Here is a 22,132-nt window from a genome sequence, read left to right as displayed (position 1 = left end):
AGAGAGAGAGAGAGGGGGGGAGGGACAGTCTAGAGAGAGAGAGAGAGAGAGAGGGGGGGGGGAGGGACAGTCTAGAGAGAGAGAGAGAGAGAGAGAGAGAGAGAGAGAGGGGGGGGAGGGACAGTCTAGAGAGAGAGAGAGAGAGAGAGAGAGGGGGGGGAGGGACAGTCTAGAGAGAGAGAGAGAGAGAGAGAGAGAGAGAGGGGGGGGGAGGGACAGTCTAGAGAGAGAGAGAGAGAGAGGGGGGGGGGGGGAGGGACAGTCTAGAGAGAGAGAGAGAGAGAGAGAGAGAGGGGGGGGAGGGACAGTCTAGAGAGAGAGAGAGAGAGAGAGAGAGAGAGAGAGAGAGAGAGAGAGAGAGAGAGAGAGGGGGGGGGGGAGGGACAGTCTAGAGAGAGAGAGAGAGAGAGATGCACGAGACAGTGTCTGTGGTAAAATGTGGTAAATGGTGCATTGTATTTATAGTGCCTTTATCCAAGGCACTTTACATAGATTGTGGGGTTAATTCCAGCTAGGGGTTCAGAGTCTTGCTCAAGGACACTTTGACACTATCCTGGCCCAGTCAGCGTGCTTTCTGGTCTAGAGGGGTCGCGCATGGAGCAATGCGCTGGATAATTTTGGTTCACAGATCTGAGTGGTTCCAGCCATGCTGGAAATGAGCATGACAGTTGTGCTGATAAGAGATTAGACAGAGTATTGTCAGAGCAGCAGCATCGTTGGCTTAGTAATGGAACAAAAAGGGCAGGTATACGCTCTTAACCATATCCTCAGTGATGTATCCCAAGGTCATCGGGGTTTCGGGTCTCGCGAACATCATACCCCTCACTCGGGTGACCCAGCTGGGGTGATGAAGTCCCGACTTACGTCCCAGTAGCTACCCTCGATCAGACCCACTAGGGAAAGACCAGGGCCACACAATCCATTGGAACCACTCCGGAACTACTCTGCCGGGACTAGGAGGCACAATTATGGCATGTGGAGGGACTATAGGCTCTGTGGGGTGACTCCTGTCCGGGCCCCATACGTCTCACCAGGTCCACTCCTGCTCTCACCAGGTGCAGCCAGGACCTGTGCGTTGCACCAGACTCCCAGCACCAGACACTTCATTCAGGAGTGGTGGTTCTGCAGGCTCCACCTGGGCAATGGTGGTACTGCAGGCTCCGCTTGCGACTCGAATGGCCCTCCTAAAGACCTCATTGAAGGTTTTTGGGCTTCCTCCTCACGGAGGATGCAGGCTGGGGCGCCAACCCATACTGCTCCCGGGGTGCCGTCTACATTCCGGCTGTCACCCGTCTCTCCGGTGGTCACCAGACTATACCTGGTTGTCACGATGAGTCACGATAAATAGAATATAGAGTATAAAGTACCAACTTCATCTCGTCACGGTCACGGCAGCAGGTGCACATCAAGCTGTGCATGCTGCTGGGCTCCCCGTGCACCAATGCTGACACCACCTTAGTAGTGTCTCTGTTTTCATGTTAGAGGCTATATTATCTTACAATAAATGCATAAAATCACTGTTACGCACATCTGTCTATAGTTTACGTATCTCGTCTGATGGGTGCATACTCATATAGCCTACGGAGATCTGGTTGTCCAAAGCAGAAAACAGAGCGCTCGGGCGCTGCTCATGCAGCCTGAAGAGTGACAAGCTGGAGTGTGTCATTGTTTTCAACGAGGGCGGCGTAAATATCAGCAATTTAAGGCATGTGTGCAACATGACAACTGTTTTAAACTGTTTATTGCACAGTGACAACTAAAACTGAAATGTTTATGTTGTACTATTACTAAAAAACGATCTAAAATAAAGGAATTTAAGATCATTAAAGCTGGGCTGTTGCCTGAGTTCCAGTGCATTCTGCCAACTTCCGGTCCAGGACATTGTCACTCTTTGCAATGCTCTTCGCTGAGACTGGGACCCTGGCCCCATGAAGTGAACGAAGTTGTCATAACTCTGTCTTACTCTATGGCTCTGGTATAAAGCGACAGATCTGACCGCAATGCCCAAATTTGGCCATGCCCATATGGGCATATATATTGATGACATGGCTCTCCAGACTCCATATATAGGCATAGAAGGACACAGTCAGGCAGACAGATAACTCCATATATGGGCACAAAAGGGACACAGACAGATGACTCAAGACAAGTACAGTTGCAACCGGTACTGGATAGGGCATGCATTCCCAATTTGTATCGTTCCCGACGTGCATTGGCCTGAGTCGATCGTTGCAGTATCTAGTATTGTAAATTTGAAAAGCATAATAAAACGACAGTACAAGCTCACATGTTGCATCATCGCCATGTGAGCCTGTATTGTAGATTGGCTATTTTCGTAAGATGAAGAGTAACAGTTTATTTAGGTGGTTAATTAACCCGTAGCGAATGGCAAACTTGCTTGGTTGGATTCTCGCAAATGTGAATTCAAATTCATTAGGCCGCTACAGTTACCAAATTTGGATTCTTAGGAAGATAGACAAATGTGTTGCCACGGAAACAGTTGTTACATAAGTACCGTAGCACCTTTAAGCAACTGCTCAGTGCATAGGTTGTGTGCGTAGGCAATGGGCAGATGAGAGTCACTTGCTAAGTATCAATTAGAAAGTAGCAATAATGAAAGTCGACAGAAGTAAACTAAAGAAAAACCACAGCGAAGCTCCTGCCGACTGCAGGGCCCTCATAGAGAAGCTTAAAGCATGCAACGACGAACAGCTGCTGTTCGAACTGCAGCACATCAAGACCTGGAACATTGGCAAGTGCGAGCTGTACCACTGGGTGGACCTCCTGGACCGCTTCGATGGCATACTGTGCAACGCGGGCCAAACCGTGGAGAACATGTCCTGGTGGCTGGTGTGTGACCGGCCGGACAACGGGCAGCTCAAAGCCCTTCTGCTGGCCGTGCTCAACTTCACGGCACTGCTCATCGAGTACAGCTTCTCCAGACACCTCTACAGCTCCTTGGAGCACTTGACCGCCTTGCTAGCGTCCTGTGACATGCAGGTGGTCCTGTCCGTGCTGCACCTGGTCTACGTGTTCAGCAAGCGCTCTAAATACTTCGCCAGGTTGGATTCTGACAAGAGGACCCCTCTGCTGGGCCCCCTGAAACACCTCGCAGAAAGCTGGGGTGGAAAGGACAATGGCTTTGGTCTGGCGGAGTGTTGCAGGGACCTGCCTGTGACTTATCCCCCCAGTGCCACCACGCTGCACTTTGAGTTCTATGCTGAACCGGGCCCTGAGGTCAAAGGAGAGATGAAGCAAGCCAGTAGCAATACTCTGCACTATATTCACATCGAGCAGCTTGACAAAGTGTCAGAGAGTCCATCTGAGATCATGCAGTCGTTGACAGTAATGTACAACATCCCTAAAGACAAGCAGACCCAGCTGTTCACACACATCCGATTGGCCCACGGCTTTTCAAATCACAAGAAGAGGTTGCAGGCTGTGCAGGCCCGACTGCATGCCATCTCTATACTGATGTATTTGACTTCACTGCAGGATCCAGCCAACAGTATTCTATACAACGGCTTGATAGAGGAGCTCGTGGATGTGCTGCAAATAACAGACAAACAGCTTGTGGATATAAAGGCAGCAGCTTTGCGCACTTTAACTTCCATCATCAATCTGGGAAGGACACAGAAACTGTCCAACATAATCGACTGCACAGGCATTGCCTCCTATCATGGCTTCCTGCCTGTGTTGGTGCGCAACTGTATACAAGTCATGATAGATCCCATGACGGAACCCTACCCACACCAGTTTGCCACAGCACTCTTCTCCTTCCTCTACCATCTGTCCTCCACCTTTGACGAAGGAGTAGAAGCTTTGGTATCCTGTGGCATGATAGAAGCCCTACTTAAAGTGATCAAGTTCCTGGGAGATGGGCAGGACCAGCTCACCTTTGTGTGTCGGGCAGTGAGAGTCGTGGACATCATCACTAACCTGGACATGGCTGCCTTTCAGTCCCACAGTGGCCTTTCCATCTTTATCTGCCGTCTGGAGCATGAAGTGGACCTGTCGAGGAAAGAATGCCCCTTTGTCATCAAGCCAGAGATCCAGAGGCTGGGTGCAGCGGTGGAGTCCGAAGACATGGAAACAGACATGCAAATGTCGGACGTTGTTGTGGAGAGTGGCGCTGACCTCTCCACGTCCTCTGGCTCCACACCAGAGGTGGACCACGGGGTGCAGAGCAGCACTTCTAACACGGACATGCAGTGTAGCGACCAAAGGGTGGCCGTGTTGAAGTCAATGCTAGGCTTCTTAAAGAAAGCTATTCAGGATCCGTCCTTTTCTGATGGTGTCCGCAACGCAATGGATGGGTCCTTGCCCGCCTCACTCAAGCACATCATCAGTAATCCAGAGTATTATGGCCCTGCACTGTTCCTATTGGCAACGGAGGTTGTTACAGTGTTTGTGTTCCAGGAGCCGTCCCAGCTCTCCTCCCTCCAGGATAATGGCCTCACTGATGTCATGCTACACGCCCTTCTCATTAAAGACGTGCCTGCAACCCACAATGTGCTGGCCTATCTGCCCAACGTGTTCAGTGCACTGTGTCTGAATGCGAGAGGTCTGCAGTCCTTCGTTCAGTGCCAGCCCTTTGAACGTCTCTTCAAGGTGTTGCTGTCCCCCGACTACCTTCCGGCCATGCGACGACGTCGCAACTCCCGTGACCCAATAGGTGGCAGTGACACTGCGTCGATGCTGGGGAGCGCTGTGGGCGACCTGATGAGGCACCAGCCCACTCTGAAGGCCGATGCCACCGCTGCCATTGTCAAGCTGCTGGAGGAGGTCTGTAACCTCGGCCGAGCACCAGAGTACGTTTGCCAGAAGCCCTCCATCCAGAAGGCGGACGGCACGGTCGTGGCAGCCCCAGCATGCTCTACCACGGGGGCATCGAGTGAGGACGAAGACGATGAGGAGGCTCTCCACACGTTCAGCCAGCGACAGGGGGACCCGGAGAGGAACGGACAGTCAGTGCCACGGGAACTGGTGGTCGGAACTGAGGAGCGGATACCCATTCCTCTCATGGATTATATCCTGAATGTTATGAAATTTGTAGAGTGCATTCTCAGCACCAACACTACAGATGCCCACTGTCAGGAGTTTGTAAACCAGAAGGGATTGATTCCACTAGTTTCCATCTTGGGTCTGCCTAACCTACCCGTAGACTTCTACACCTCACCTTCCTGCCTGGCTGTGGCGAATGTCTGCAAGGCCATCCTGACCCTGGCTCACGAACCCAAGGTTCTCCAGGAGGGTCTGTGCCAGTTGGACAGCATCCTGACAGAACTGGAGCCTCTCCATCAGCCCATCGAGGCGCCTGGAGGCTCTGTGCTGCTCAGAGAGCTGGCCACCGCCGGTCAAGTCACAGACGCCACACTGTCTGCCCGTGACACACCCTTGCTTCATGCGGTCGCGGCAGCCCACACCTACATATTCATGTTTGCCCATGCTTGCAAGGTGGGTCACAGTGAGATCAGGTCAATCGCAGTGAACCAGTGGGGGTCTCCGCTTGGCCTGAGTGTTCTCAACAAGCTCAGCCAGCTCTACTGTTCTCTAGTGTGGGAGAGCACGGTGCTACACGCTCTCTGCACACCCAACAGTCTGCCTCCAGGCTGCAAATTTGGCCAGGCTGACATACAAAAACTTGTGCCCAAGGAAGAGAAGTCATCTGGCAACGCTGCAACATGCGTATCCTCTGACTCTAGGAGAACCGAGTTTGAGACAGCGTCTGTGGATTCATCTGATGGGGTCCTGGTGGAAGGCATGGGGCTGGACAGTGACACACTTTCCCCAATGGAGACTGATGGACCCATTGCCACCAAGGCCAAGTGCAACATCAGCCCTGCCATGGCCACTCACATCAAACCGATTAAGCAGCTGCTTTCTGCCTCGTCTCATCTCGATAAGGCTTTGGCTGAGCTCTTTGGCCAGCTAGTCAAGCTGTGCGTGGGCTCCTCAGTGCGACAGCGCCGTTCTCACCATGTCGCCGGCACGGGCATGGCCCCCACGCCCGCTGCCCATGCCACCGCCTCCTCCCTAACCAAGCTCCTCACCAAGGGCCTGTGTTGGCAGCCCCCAACCTACACACCCACCGCTCGATTTAGGCTGACTTTCTTCATCTGCTCTGTGAACTTCACATCTCCAATGCTATTTGACGAGAAGAAGTACCCCTACCATCTGATGCTGCAGAAGTTCCTCTGCTCCGGAGGACACGATGCCCTGTTCGAGACATTTAATTGGGCCTTGTCCATGGGTGGCGATAAGGTGACCGTTTCCGAGAGTCTGGAACATACTGATCTGCCAAATGGCACAGGCGAATTCCTGGACGCCTGGTTGATGCTGGTGGAGAATCTGGTGAATCCCGTATCCATGCTGGACTCTCCCCACTCCCTTCCAGCTAAGGCGCCCGGTGTCACCCCGACCACGCCCCATTTCAGTGCCCTGCAGTTCCTCATCGTGACCCAAAAGGCTGCGTTCAACTGCATCCGCAGCCTGTGGAACCGCAAACCTCTGAAGAGGTATGGAGGCAGGATGGCTGAATCCATGCTGGCTATCCTCTGTCACATCCTGAGAGGGCAGACTCTCATCCAGCATCGCCTGGCCAAGGAGAGGGAGGCCACGGCCCATCCGGACGAGGAGGGGACCAGTTTGGGTCCCGCTGACTTCGGCTATGGTGCTCCGGGGGTAGTCGCACCATCGGGATCGGGAATAGCAGTGGCTGAGATGGTGCTGGCCGGAGGAGCGGTGGGAGGCTTTACCGATGGCTCCACCAGCTCCGCCCTCCATCGAGAGGTCAACCAGCTCATGCAGGCCAGCTCCACCCTCCACAGAGAGGTCAACCAGCTCATACAGGGGAGAGGAGGAGGAAGACGGAGAGGGAGGCACCCACAGCAAGTTCAGCAGCAGCAAGTCCAGCAGTTGATGGATATGGGTTTCTCAAGAGAGCATGCCACGGAGGCTCTGGTCAACACCAGCACCATGGAACAGGCAACTGAGTACCTGCTGACACACCCTCCGCCCGTTCTCAGCGGAGCTGTCAGGGACCCGGCCATCTCTGAAGAGGACCAGATGATGAGGGCCATTGCTATGTCACTGGGACAAGAGGCCGACACAAAGCAGTGCTCCGACAACTCTGAGGAGGCTGCCCGGCGATGTGAGCAGGAAGACAAGCAAGCCCAGGAGGAACACCGCCGTTTGGAACACTTCATGGAGGCTGAGCCCCTGGAACCCCAAGAGCTGAATTCCTTCACAGACTCCATGCTGCCCGGCTGCTTCCATCTTCTGGACGAGATTCCCGACACCATCTATCGTCTATCCGACCTGCTGATGACGGCCATCAAGAGGAGTGGCCCGGAGTACCGAGACCTCATACTCAGCCAGGTCATTGACCAGGTGTGGAATGCGGCAGATGCGCTGATCAAGGCTGCCGTTCCTCTAACCACCAGCGATACAAAGACGGTGACTGAATGGACCAGGCAGATGGCCACGCTGCCCCAGGCCTCCAAACTTGAAACTCGAATTCTGCTGCTCACCTTGCTCTTAGAAGAGCTGAAGCTCCCAGGTGCCAGAGTGGTGGAGAACAGTGGCATTCTAAATATGCTCATTAAGCTGCTGGAGGTGGTGCAGCCCTGTCTGCAGGCTGCTAAAGAACAGAAGAACGTACAGACACCAAAATGGATCACCCCAGTGCTGTTGATTATTGACTTCTACGAGAAAATGGCCATCTCCTCCAGGCGCAGAGCACAAATGAACGCGCTCTTGCAGCCTAACGGTAACATTTGGCAGTGGTTTGACGACCGTTCTGGTCGCTGGAGCAGCTACAGCACTTCCAACAGTAATACCATTGACTCTGCCTGGAAGAGCGGGGCGAGCTGTGTCCGCGTCACATCTGGACGTAGGAGATACACGGTGCAGTTCAACACCATGTTGCAGTTGAACGAGGAGACGGGTAACAAGAGGCCAGTGATGCGCACTGTCCAGAGAGTGCCTTGTGTACCCAATCCTGCCAAAGTGAGTAGCATCACTGAAGCCGGGAAAGACGAGGGAGAGGGGAGCAAAGGAGAGGACACCCAACCTGACTCAGATTCGGCCTCTGTGGCAGCAGAGGTGGGAGTTTCGAAAGATGACTCCAGTGAGCTGAAGGAGGCTCCATCTGTGCCACCTACTTCCTCCTCTCCCGCCGCCTCCCTGGATCCAGACCAGCCACAGGGTGACATTGTGGTCCAAGGCCTGACGGAGGACATGGCCACCGTCCTCATCAGAGCTTGCGTCAGTATGATCAGCGTACCTGTGGAACCGCAGACACTCCACGCCACCTTGCGCCTCTGCCTGCGCCTCACACGTACCCATGACTATGCCATGATGTTTGCTGAGCTGAAGAGCACACAAATTATCTTGGGGCTGAGGCAAGACTCATTGTTCGAAGGTTTCTACTCACTGGTGACACTGCTATTCAGACACATAATAGAGGACACAACCACACTTAGGCACACCATGGAGAAGGTGGTGAGGTCTACAGCGACAAATGGAGCTGGCAACACTGCATCAGGTAGTAAGGAGATCAACTACATCCTGCGTGTCCTGGGCCCGGCTGCCTGCCGCAACCCCGAATTCTTAACTGATGCAGCCAACAACTGTGTCCGTATCGCTCTGCCTGCATCCCTCGGAGCTGGGACAGCCTCTGACGAGGAGTTTGAGAACCTGCAGATCAAGGGGCCAAATGCTGTACAGCTTGTGAAAACCACCCCACTCAAACCGTACTCCCTGCTCCCTTTTCCTGACACCATCAAAGAGGTAATTTATGTCATGCTCAATGCTCTGGCTGTCTACCATGCCCCTGAAGATCCAGATGAGTCAGTAGTGTCTGTGTCTGGTGGCCAGGACTCGCGCCAGGATGTTGGTGATGATGGCACACTACAAGGTGAAACCTCTACACCAGAGGAGATGCAGGAAGGAGATACAGGTGTCAGCTCTGAGGAGGCTAATGCAGCTAAGGCCAGCAAACTTCTGATGCCCACCTCCGAAATCCTTAAATTGCTGTCTGAGCTTGTGCGCTCCTATGTGGGCGTCGCCACCCTCATCACCTCCTACTGCTACACTGCCGGACTGTCTGAGCTCATCAAGGAGGACTGTAGTGTCCTGGCCTTTGTGATGGACCACCTGTTGCCCAACAGCCAGAAGAATTCTGAGGACAAGGACACTCCAGCAATGGCCCACCTGTTCTTGGCCAGCCTGGCTGCTGCTGGCTCAGCCACTACCGATGTTCAGGCGGCCTTGGTAAACGAGGTGAAAGCTGCACTCGGTCGCGCACTAGCTATGACAGAGGGCACTGAGAAACATGCCAGACTGCAGGCAGTGATGTGCATAATCAGTACCATCATGGAGTCGTGTTCTTCCACCTCTAGCTTCTACAACACAGCGGCGGCCAAGACACAGCACAATGGCATGAATAATATAATTCGCCTGTTCTTCAAGAAAGGCCTGGTCAATGACCTGGCCCGCGTGCCTCACAGCCTGGATCTGTCCAGTCCCAACTTGGCCGAAACTGTCAATGCAGCCCTGAAGCCTCTGGAGACTCTGTCCCGCATTCTGCAGGACAGCAGTCAGTTTGGTGGAAAGGGAGGTTCCAGCAAGACCAGGGCCGAACATGACACAGTGGGCCCTGCCAGGGACAGTAGCAGCAGCACACAGAACCACGGGGAGTCCTGCGAGGCAGAGCCAATGGAGGGAATCCACGGGGCGCAGGCTACTGACCGTGATCTGATGGAAGGAGAGGCATCGGGAGACACGGCGGTCATTGCTGGCCAGCCCGAGCCGCTCAGCACACGGGACATTCAGCAGGCGGAGGACGAGTTTGTGGATCTCATCGACGAACTGTTAGAGGGAGACGGCAGTGCCATTTTGCTGGGACGCAGCGGTGAGGATGAATCACGGGAGGACGTGCTGATGGATCAGGCCACTTCCGACATTAGCCAGGCCTCCACTCTACAGACCAACCGCCAGGACTCCATGAGCATCCTGGAGCCAGAGGACGAGGAGCACTCGCAGGAGGAGGATTCCAGCGGGAGCAACGATGACGAGGACAGCCCGGACGAGGGAGAGGGAGATGACGATGATGATGATGATGACGATGATGAGGATGAGGATGACGTTTTGAATATGGATTTTGGAGAGGACCTTCCTGACAACAACACCGCAAACGTCCCCATGTTTCACGGGTTCCATAATAGGGGAGGCATTGATGTCCATATAGAGGTAGACAGTTACTACCGCACTCGCAACATCCGTCCCTCCCCAAACGTCCTACCCAGTTCGCACCCGCTGATGTCGCGGCCTCGCAACCAAGGCTCCCCCGGCCTGCCCTCGACGAGCACTAGCGGCCGCCTGCCACAACAAGGAGGCGTCGTGGGCCGGAGCCATCGCGGTATGCGCCATTTCACGGCGAACACTGGCAACCGCCAGGCCAGCACCCCACTCATCCTACAGAGACTGCTGTCGCTGCAGGAGGACGTACACATCATCTGGCCCGAACATGAATCTCTAAACTACGTGTTCCCCGAGCAGAGCAGCACAGGTGGACAAGCTGCTGCCACCCTCTCTAGTGTACCCACCGCCTTAATGAGATGGACAGATGAGTGTAAAGTTTTGGACGGCGAGAGTATGCACGACTGTGTGGAAGTTGTGAAGGTACCCATCCTGCGGCACCTGGAGAGTCTGCGTGACAAGGAACTGGAAGAGTGTAGGGAGAACAGGAGGAGGCAGCGGGTGGAGGAGGAGGCAAAGCAGAAGGAGAGCAGAGCCAGTGGAGCAAAGATTAGGGAAGAAAGCCCGCAGGGTTCTGGACTTGTGACGGTCAATGGCACAGAGGGCGAGCAGGCGACCAGGAGATACCTGCCCAGGGCCTCTGAGGACATGGTCAGAAACCTGACATACCAGCGGATGCATGACCTCTTCACCACACCTTCACCTTCAGCTTCTTCACCTTCAGCTTCACCTCCACCTGCCATACCTCCACGAGCCACAGATCTTCCACCCGCGTTGGCAGTTGATATGCCCAGCAGCGAAGCAGAGGTGATGAATTGCGTTTCTGAAATGTGGCCGGAATGTGGACGAGTGTTTGACGAAGTCAGGGAAGCCTCCCAGAGTCTAGGCTTTGTGGAGACCTCGGAGCCTGCAGCAGGACTCCTGACACACCACCTCGTCGGTGTGTTACACTGTTCTCCCATGGATACCAGCTCTGCCACACAGGAAGAAGCCACAGCCAACTCCGCCCATGCCCAAACCACCCAGCTGTACCAGGAGATGTCTGGCAGTGGGGAGAGTGAGGTGACACACCAGCAGATAGATGAAGAAACAGGCTCCAGCTCTGACTCATCTCCTGGGGAAATGATGCCCAGGAGAGACAGTGCCGACAGCCAATCCCAGGTCATCCAAGGGGAGCTCATCCCTTCCACTAGCAATGAGGAGGACCCACTGGCAGGCATTAGTCTGCCAGAGGGCGTGGACCCATCCTTCCTGGCAGCACTTCCTGAGGATATCCGTCGTGAAGTCCTGCAGAATCAGCTTGGCATCAGGCCACCCTCTGTTCCTTCTGCCTCCTCTGTCCCGGAAGGGCCGGGGGTCACGGACGTTAGCCCTGAGTTCCTGGCAGCCTTGCCTCCGGCCATCCAGAATGAGGTGTTGGCCCAGCAGCGGGCAGAGCAGCATCGCAGGGAGCTTTCCCAACAGACTGCCCAGGGAGACCTTCCCCTGGACCCGGTATCATTCATCCAGACGCTGCCCTCAGAGCTCCGGCGCAGTGTCCTGGAGGACATGGAGGACAGTGTGCTGGCCGTGATGCCCCCGGACATTGCCACAGAGGCGGCCACGCTACGCAGAGAACAGGAGCGCCGACAGAGGCAGGTGATGCACGAGAGGCTGTTTGGCCACAGCTCGACCTCAGCCCTGTCAGCCATACTACGCTCTCCAGCCTTCACCAGCCGATTAGGCACCAACCGCCGCATCCAGTACACCCGGCTGGCTGTGCAGAGAGGAGGAACCAACCGCAGAAGACCATCCAGTTCCAGCGCAGACTCATTACGTCTGCACGGCCGCCTGCTGCTGGATCACGAGGCCTTGTCCTGTCTACTGGTGCTGCTGTTTGTGGATGAGCCCAAGCTGGACACCAGTTGCCTGCACCGTGTGCTTCGGAACCTGTGCACCCACTTGCAGACCCGTGGCTGGATGATCAGCAGCCTGCTCTCCATCTTGCAGCGCAGCAGCGAGAGCGATGTGTTCAGGGAGACGTTGCGCATTGACGATGGCGCACGGGGCAAGAGGAGCACCCAGGGTGGGTGCGGACCCAAAGGCTTGGCCACTGCCGTGTCTTCCCTCTCCTCCTCGTCCTCGTCTTTGCCCTCCTCCTCCTCCTCGGCATCTTCCTCTTTGGAGCTACTGAACAGAATGGAGTCTCGCAGCTCTAGCCAGCTGTCCTGGCTCTCGGTGTCCATGGACGCAGCCCTGGGCTGCCGCATGAACATTTTCCAGATCCAGCGAGCGTCCAGTAGGAAGTATGCTGACCGTCACTCTGCAGGAGGCTCAGCAGGACCAGGAGTATTAGGAGGAGGAGCGGGAATGTCTGGGGCATCGGCAGGGGTCACTTCCACCGTGAACATTCACCCTCAGGCTGCTCCGGTAGTCTGTCGACACGTACTGGACACACTCATCCAGCTGGCCAAGGTTTTCCCTGGCCAGTTCACGCAACAGTGCCTTAAGGATCTCTCATCGTCCTCTTCAGGATCACAGAACAACCCGAGCACCAACACCTCCAACACCCAGAACTCCCTGGGCTCATGTACTGTCACACCCCATTCCTTGGGCATCTCCACCGACTTCTGGGATTTGCTGGTCAAGCTGGACAACATGAATGTCAGTCGTAAGGGCAAAGCGTTGGCCAAGACGGTGCACCCTCTGGGGGGCAATTCTGAGGCAGAGGGGGGCCAGTTCAGCTTGGAGGCCTCTCCACTTGGCCAGCTGATGAATATGCTCTCCCATCCTGTCATACGACGCAGCTCCCTGCTCACAGAGAAGCTGCTGCGACTGCTCTCCCTCATCTCGGTTGCCCTGCCCGACAACAAAGCCAGTGAGGTGGCTGAGGTGGCCACTGGCCACGCTACCCCACAGGCTGCCAACCCCAACAGTACAACCACTATCACCACAGTGGCCACAGACATGGCAGAAACCATCAGCTCTGCTGCCACAGACATGGCAGAAACCATCAGCTCTGCTGCCACAGACATGGCAGAAACCATCAGCTCTGCTGCCACAGTGGCCACAGACATGGCAGCGACCCAGGGTCCAGCTTCGGCCGAGTCTGTCCAGGCTGCCGCAGGAAGCTCAGGGGGCTCGGTGGAAGTTATAGCCCAGGGCTCATCATCCTCAGAGCCTGCCTTAATAGCAGCCTCCCAGACCTCTTCATCTACAACGCTGTCTATACCCACGCCCACCAAGATGGCCTCCACTGGACTCACCGAGAAACAACTGCAACTCTCTGTGGAGGTGTTGACGTCTCACTCGTGTTCAGAGGGGGGATGGGAAGATGCTGCTAGCGTCCTGCTTCAGCTGTCCAGGGGAGATGGAGCGACTAGAGACACGCTGATCAGACTGCTGCTCAGTGGAGCCACACACCTCGGATCCACTCTCTGCAAACAGATTGGCACATTGTTGGCAGAGCTCAGAGAATACAGCTTGGAGCAGCAGAGGCGGGCGCAGGCCGATGCCCAGTCCACCGATGCCCCTCCAGAGGACAGCTCCTTTTCCACAAAGCTCAAGGGCAGGATGACCAGCAGGTTCGACGGGGCAGAGAGCGTGGTGATCGTCGCGGCTACAAAGCGCACCCTGGAGGGCCGCGAGCTGCAGCTGCCCTGCATGAGCTCCCTGACCGCCAAGAGCTCGACACAGAAGTTCTTCCTGCGTGTGCTACAGGTCATCATCCAACTCCGCGAGGACACGACACGCTGCATGACCAATAAGGCCAAGGAGACGCCGGGACACTCGGGCTCTGCCGCGCTGGGTTCCGGCGACAGCATCCAGGCCGTGGTGCGTCAGTTAGAGGCCGATGCTGAAACCATTATCCAGATGGTGAGAGATGGCCAGCATCAGCAGTTGCCCCAGCTCCAGCTCCAGCAGGCCTCGCCACCCACCACCACCGTCACCGTCTCCTTGCCCGCTCCCGATGCCCCCGCTGCTGGCACTGGCACATTGGAGGTGCAGTCTGGGTCCGAGATCCAGGCAGCGGACCAGGATGATGACTCTCCCATGGACGTGGACAAGCCGTCCCCTCCGGACTCTCCGCCTCTGGACGAAGAAGACGGAAACGGTCAGTCTGAGAGCGAGGAAAGGCTCCCGGACCTCCCTCTGCTGAGCGAGCAGCTGCTTCTAGACGAGCTGTGGGACGTGCTCGGGGACGGCCTGAAAGAGCTGGAAGAGTCCCAGGACGAGCATGCCGTGCTTGTTCTCCAGCCTGCAGTGGAGGCCTTCTTCTTGGTTCACGCTGCCGCCACAGAACAGGACAGCAAACCTCTGACAAGGGATACCAGGGAGAGTCAACTATCCCACATAAAGGACGTGCCTCTGTCCCCGGCAGCCGACCCCTTCTTTTCCAGAGAGCCCTCCTCCTCCACGCATGTCTCCAACCTGCCCCCCGACACCCAGAAATTCCTCCGCTTCGCCGAAACGCACCGCACCGTGCTCAACCAGATCCTGCGCCAGTCCACCACTCACCTGGCCGACGGGCCCTTTGCCGTGCTGGTCGACCACGTCCGCGTCCTCGACTTTGACGTCAAGAGGAAGTATTTCCGCCAGGCGCTCGAGCGTCTGGACGAGGGCCTGAGGAAAGAGGAGATGCCCGTACGCATCAGGAGGGACCAGGTGTTTGAGGACTCTTACAGGGAGCTCCACCGCAAGAGCCTCGAGGACATGAAGAACCGTCTGTACGTGGTGTTTGAAGGAGAGGAAGGCCAAGACGCAGGCGGACTGCTGAGGGAGTGGTACATGATCATCTCCAGAGAAATGTTCAACCCCATGTACGCTCTGTTCTGCACGTCGCCGGGCGACCGCGTCACCAACACCATCAACCCCTCCTCCCACTGCAACGCCAACCACCTCAGCTACTTCAAGTTTGTGGGCCGCGTGGTGGCCAAGGCCGTCTACGACAACCGGCTCCTCGAGTGCTACTTCACGCGCAGCTTCTACAACCACATCCTGGGCAAGAGCGTCCGCTACACGGACATGGAGAGCGAGGACTACCCGTTCTACCAGGGCCTGGTGTACCTGCTGGAGAACAACGTGTCGATGCTGGGCTACGAGCTGACGTTCAGCACCGAGGTCCAGGAGTTCGGCGTGTGCGAGGTGCGGGAGCTCAAGCCCGACGGCACCAACATCCTCGTCACGGAGGAGAACAAGAAGGAGTATGTGCACCTCGTCTGCCAGATGAAAACGACAGGCGCGATCAGAAAGCAAATGGCCGCGTTCCTGGAGGGCTTTTACGAGATCATCCCCAAGAGGCTTATCTCGATCTTCACCGAGCAGGAGCTGGAGCTTCTTATCTCCGGCCTGCCCACCATCGACATCGAAGACCTCAAGGTCAACACAGAGTACCACAAGTACCCGTCGGGCTCCGTTCAGATCCAGTGGTTCTGGAGGGCCCTGCGTTCCTTCGACCAGGCGGACCGGGCCAAGTTCCTGCAGTTTGTCACAGGGACGTCCAAGGTGCCCCTGCAGGGCTTCGTGTCTCTGGAGGGCATGAATGGCATCCAGAAGTTCCAGATCCACCGCGACGACCGCTCCACTGACCGCCTGCCATCTTCTCACACCTGCTTCAACCAGCTGGACCTGCCAGTGTACGAGAACTATGACAAGCTTAGACACATGCTGCTGCTGGCCATTCAGGAATGCTCGGAGGGATTCGGACTGGCTTAGACACCGAGAGAGACTCTTAAACACACAGAGATGCGTTCAAAACAATAGAATTGAGACTTGCCTACTCTTGACAAATTCATACCAACAACCCATAAGCACATACATGTATACATGTTACTTTAGTGTGATGAGGTTCAAAGGTGCTAATTATCACCTAAACAAACATTATGGATTGTTGGAGCCTTATTGGTTTCCAATTCCATACATGTCCTTTAAAAGCTTCATCAACAGTATGTAATACAGATACAAAAATGGAAAAATGGTAATATATTTCCACATGCCGGTAGCCAAGTGGCTACAGTGGTCGCAAGTAAAGTGAACGTCGTAAAATACTCCAAATAAAAAGCAGTGTGTATCAGAGATGGAGCTACAACATTTCAACAGAATCTTTTTTTTCTTTTTTTTTCCTTTTTTTAGTTCAAACATGTATAAAATGTGGATTGAGACCTGATGTTCCGGTACAGTTTGAAGACTTATTATGGCCATAGAAACCATCCCTAAGTGTGGATTTCTTTTTTTTAATCAGCTCAACCTCATATATTTGGATTATGCAATACAATATATGAATTGGGTAAAACCTAATTAAAGCAAATCCCATATGTAACAAAAACATGCCATCAAATCGACCATATCACACCATGATATATATATATATTTCTCCTAATCCGTTTTATAATGACATTCCCAGAATGGAGACACCATGGTTAATGTGCTTAATGGCAAAGCACAGAAGCACATTCAGGGGATAAAAGACATGGACTAATATAATATAAGAGGCATTTTCTCCACTCTGTGCAAAAGGTTTGAGAGTTTATGTTTATTGAATCTTTTTTTCTCCCTCTGTGACAAAAAAAGAAAAGAAAATCACCACTTGTTGTGTGAAGTGAGGGGCGCCCAGTGACTGCCACAATGTGCCACATGATGTCAACGGGGGCATGCAGATTTTTTGGGGCTGCATTCATTTTGACCTGAGGACGATTCTACAAATGTCTTCTAAATCCTGACAGTTTTCTGAAAAACCCTCTGTTTCTATGTCAGTCGTTCTCAAACATTTTCATGTCAAGGACCCCCAAGATTACATGTAATTGGCCAACGACCCCATCTGAAAATATGTTGTTCCAGGGACCCCCTCAGAAGCAAACATTTGAGTTAAAAACGTTCACTCTGAAAGAATATTCAAAGATTTGCGCCACATTTTCACGATTTTTCAAAAATAGCAGACCTACAAGCTCGTAGCGCGGCACCAAGTGCCACGCTATGAGCTTGTAGATCTGCTCATTTTCAATAGCTAAAGTATAACATAATTCTTAAAACACCAAGAGGGGTTCTCGTCCAGAATGGATTAAAACAAACATTAAAACTCCATAGACATGACTGCCACATGACGTCTTGAGTCTGAACTTAACCCGTTTAGGCCTGACGTCGAAATTTAAAAAATGTCTTTTTAAAATGTATTTTTTTCTGAAAAACCTCGTGTTTCTATATCAGTGGTTCTCAATATTTCAAAATATGTTGTTCCAGGGACACCCCAGAAGCAAAGATTTGAGTTAAAAACTGAAACTCTGAAAGAATATATATTCAAAGATTTCAGGCACATTTTCACGATTTTTCAAAAATAGCAGACCTGCAAGTTCGTAGCGCGGCACTCTGTGCCGCGCTATGAGCTTGTAGATCTGCTATTTTTCAATAGCTAAAGCATAGTATAAGTTAAAACACCAAAAGGGGTTCCCGCCCAAAATGCGTTAAGGCCAGAGGTTGGAGTAGCTAGCAAAAAAAAAGAAAAATCACACATGTGTGTGAAGTGAGGGGTGCTCTTATCATCATCATCATCATGATATACATCACATTCCGTGCTCAGCCAATCAAATCATCACAAAAAGTCATTACGGGGCCAATCACTTATGGCATCTTCTTCCCTCACATTTATCTTCAATATGTATATTTCTCAGTCAATCACATCATCGCTATGGGGTGATCAGCCAATCACAACACAAGCCAATGTTTGTTCACCCAAACCCGGAAAGCTGGGCATAGAGGGTATGCTAGTGACATCATTGAGTGGCAAAAAACTACTTTCTGGCCTTGACAGCCCATTCATCCAAACAGAAAAGTCCTGTCTGATTGCATTAAACAATGTTAAACTCACCAACATTGCAGCTGAACGAAAAGCTTGAATAATGCTTTTTCTATCTGCAAAGTTTTTGTTTCATGAAAATCCACCATAGAAACGTTATGAGCTACTTTCTGTCAAGAAATGCCCTGCATTTGATTATTTTTCTAAGTGTCAGAGTTTGGAAGTGCTTGTTTTCAATAACACAACATTTTGCTGCCTCCTGCATTATATGACATTTAGAAACAGGTGGTATGCAGGACGGTTGAGTGATTTCCAACAGGCGCTTCCAAACTCCAACACTCCAACACATGCTGCTCAATGCTTTGCCACTCAGTCTAGATGAGGGGGGCGTGTCCTGATAGGAAAATCATGCATGTGCATACTCTCTATAGAGGGTATGCGCATGCTTAAAGTGAATGGCACATCGAGTGGCAAATCGAGTGGCAAAGCAACAGGCGAAGTGAGTTTAACATTGTTTAATGTTGTTTAATGCAATCAGATAGGACTTTTCTGTTTGGATGTATGGGCTGTCAAGGCCAGAAAGTAGTTTTTTGCCACTCAGTAGGCATTCCTGCATAACTTGAATAATACCCTATATATATATATATATATATATATATATATAATATATATATATAAATAAGAAATAATGGAGCGAGAGAGAGAGAGAGGTAATGCAAATGACATGTATGCAACATAGAAAGAAAGTAGCAACAATTTAGTTTACAGAAGAAAATTGAAAGAAAACCGCCACTGGATTTTTGTTTTCTTCTTTCCTCCCTGAAAATGGAGAGGTGATTTCTCTGGGTAAAAAAATGACACCTGGTGGGAGTAGAGAGCGGAATCCCCTTTGATCTCACAGCAAAGCAGGGAAGTTGTTGGCTGTAGTTCAGTTCCAAGCATTGCCATTGAGACAGATTCTACCTCAATGACAATGTTTGGAACTACAGAACTTCCACATTCCATTCTTACAAATGGGAGTCTAGTGACGTAACTCTCTCCCTATGGCGACCCAAACACAGCCGTCGACTATGTCACCGAGTCGACCTAGAGAGAGAGAGTTTCAGAGTCAGGCGACTCGATCGCCTGTGGTCTCTTGCGGCTCGTCTCTTGCAGCTTGGCGATGTGCCCGAGGTCGAAGGTCGATTGCCGGCTTGAACCAATGAATGAAGAGACAGCGAATACTGTATAGTCTTCAACCTAGACCCCACGTTTATTGCTCTAAGCAAACAGTAAAAGTCCATAGACTTGGTTGCCACTGCGTTCTATGTTTGTTAAAAGTGCTCCAAACAAACAGTAAAAGTCCATAGACTTGGCTGCCACTATGTTTGTTAAAAGTGCTCTAAACAAAACAGTAAAAGACTTGGCTATGGCACATGACGTAATTCTAAAAGCCAGACGACGTTGGAGGGGATAGCGCCCCCTCAAGTTTAAAAGTACATACTGTACTTTTACTGTACTACATAGGCCTACACATAAATACAAATAAAGTGTAAAAAGAAAAAAAGATACAAAACTCCTCGGTGATACACACACAGTTTGAAGTTGATCCGTCAAAAGTTTCGGAGATACGTGATGGCTAGATAAACACACATGAAGAGATGACGTGCATTTGATTTATAGAGAGAGTTTACATTTATTAAAACGTGTTACACCGGAAGTGAACAGAGAGGCAAATGTACATGGAACCCAAATGCGGAGATGAAGTCATAGTAGTGATGTCATAGACTGACATCCAATTACATTGAGCCTAATACACTTGTGCAGTGTGCAATAACCCAGGCGAAGCCAGTACTGTTCTGTGCTCAACACAGCTGGCACCAACGTTGCAATCTCTCTCTACTGCAAGCTTTTAGAACAGTGTGTATGAATGACAAACAATGGTATCGTAAGTTATGAGTTAAGAGTTATACAGTTATACAGTTGACCTTTCACATGTTTACATCTTGTGTTGAATTTGTAACATTTTGAGCCAAAACTGTTTAAAGTAGAATGTTTTTTTGTAATGATATGATGTTATAATGATAAACAATGGTCAAGACAGTCACGTAATGATGTGCTCTGAAAAACCCATATGTTTCTGTGAGTGGTGCTCAAACTATTTAATGTCAAGGATCCCTAGAATGATATGTATTTGGCCGCCGACCCCCATCTCAAAATATGTTGTTCCATTGTTGACAATGAAAAGGACAAATCATAGACGAGCAAATGGGCTAACCAATCACATGTTCATGAGGTGATGTATGATGATGTATAATGATAAGACTCTTCACACGGGTGTGATTATTAGTCTAATAAATGGCTTTTGAAGATTACGTGATATTGGCAGCAAGTCTAGATAGTTAAATTTGTTTACACTAGAGCACTTATGACATAAATTATTTGCAAAACCAACACTGTTTCATACAAGAAACAAGCCAGAATGGATAAGGGAAAGAAACAGTGCCACTGTAACAAGAAACAATAAATTGAAACTGATAATTCATAGAAGAAAGGAGGTTCCCGGTTCGATCCTGGGCTCCCCAGAGTTAGTGTTGAAGTGTCCTTGAGCAAGACTCTGAACCCCTAACTGCTCCTGATGAGCAGGTTGGTTGGTGCCTTGCATGGTTTTCTCTGCCATCGGTGTATGAATGGGTGTGTGAATGGGTGAATTTAATGCACAATCTGTGTAAAGCGCTATATACCGTTAATGCACCATTTAGCATTGATAGCGGCGGCCATTATTATTGAGAGATTGTCGATTGAAATCATACTGACCAATCAATCAAGCATTAAACCAGGCCATATAATAGCTAGTGTATCTCGGATATGTCGGGGGTTAACTACAAACACATACGCACATGCACGCTTTCCACTGGCCAAAAAACAACAAAAAAGCAACATTGACTGGTGCTGGGCTATGTAAGTAAGTATAGAGCACCAAAGTCTGATGTCAATATCGGTAGAGGGCGCAAATCCATGGGTTCATGTACTTTTGATTACTTGCGCAAGTATTGTGGTCGTGCTGTCTTTTTTATGCGTATGCTCGGAGGTATACCGATGTTGATGGTGACGTAATTAAGATGTTTCAATGTCGGGTTATAACTGGCTGTCGATGGTGACGTAATTGTCTCCACCAGGCCGAAGGCATGGGGAGAGAGTATGTTTTGCACTCCGTCCGTGTGTGTGTGTGTGTCCGTCCGTCCTTCCTTCCTTCCGTCCGTCTTGTTACCAGCTAATCTCCGGCACCGTTGGCCCGATCCATGCCAAACTTTGCACACACACTCCCTGGATGCCAACGACGAACCTCTGCCCCAAATATTCCTCAACGGCCTGTTATAGCGCCACCATGAGGCCGATTTAGGCAAAACACATTTCTGTAGATTACTCATACACATTTTATATAATGTAATAATTCGGTATACACTATCTCCATAGTCATGTGATCAACACGGATCTGCACCATTTCCCATCTTCCTTCCTGATTCGCTTCCAAAGCTCACATGATTGGTCCGTTTCGAACAAAATGCCACAAATCACAAACACAGTGTGCAATTTCCGTGAAATTATACACGCACATTTCCACTAGGCTGAGGACGACATGACACAATTTATTTTCCAAACCAGCCTCATGGTGGCGCTATAACAGGGCAATTCCTGTTTTTACCTATAACTGCATCGTTCTGTGTACAACTTTGTATGCGCACTCCCTAGAGGCATGGAAAAACATTTTCCCTGCATCCCTCAACATCTGCCGGTTATAGCGCCACCATGAGGCTGATTTCTGCAAAACACATTGTTTATATTAGTCGCACAGATTTCATCCAAATCTCATGCAAATCGGTATACATGATCTCTGTAGTCATGTGATCAAGACGAGTCTGTTTGATTCTACACTGATTGGCTAAGATTGCCTTCCAAAGTCGTCAGGAGTGGCCCGTTTTGTACAAAATGCTGCACATGTCCTGCTCATCCAGAATTCTATCCTCAGAGATGCTATGAGTGATCTGACTCTGCATTTCCTCAACACAATGAAGAAAATTGTTGCAAAAAACAAACAAACATGTTTATATCACTCCTAAA

General features: G+C 51.5%; 1 protein-coding gene across 1 annotated transcript; it reads left to right on the top strand.

Moving 5' to 3' along the window:
• Positions 1-2,613: 2,613 nt before the first annotated feature.
• LOC306916752 (E3 ubiquitin-protein ligase HUWE1-like) lies at positions 2,614-15,957 on the top strand (the record flags this gene model as incomplete). The annotated part of the gene is made up of 2 exons (XM_079494768.1): positions 2,614-10,084; positions 10,253-15,957. 2 exons carry the CDS (start codon positions 2,614-2,616, stop codon positions 15,955-15,957), a joined length of 13,176 nt encoding a protein of 4,391 aa, XP_079350894.1.
• Between the last annotated feature and the right edge of the window lie 6,175 nt (positions 15,958-22,132).

Source organism: Electrona antarctica (assembly GCF_951216825.1).
Source record: "Electrona antarctica genome assembly, chromosome: 23".
In the NCBI taxonomy this organism is placed as follows: Eukaryota; Metazoa; Chordata; class Actinopteri; order Myctophiformes; family Myctophidae; genus Electrona; species Electrona antarctica.
This window is presented reverse-complemented; position numbering and strand designations above follow the sequence as displayed.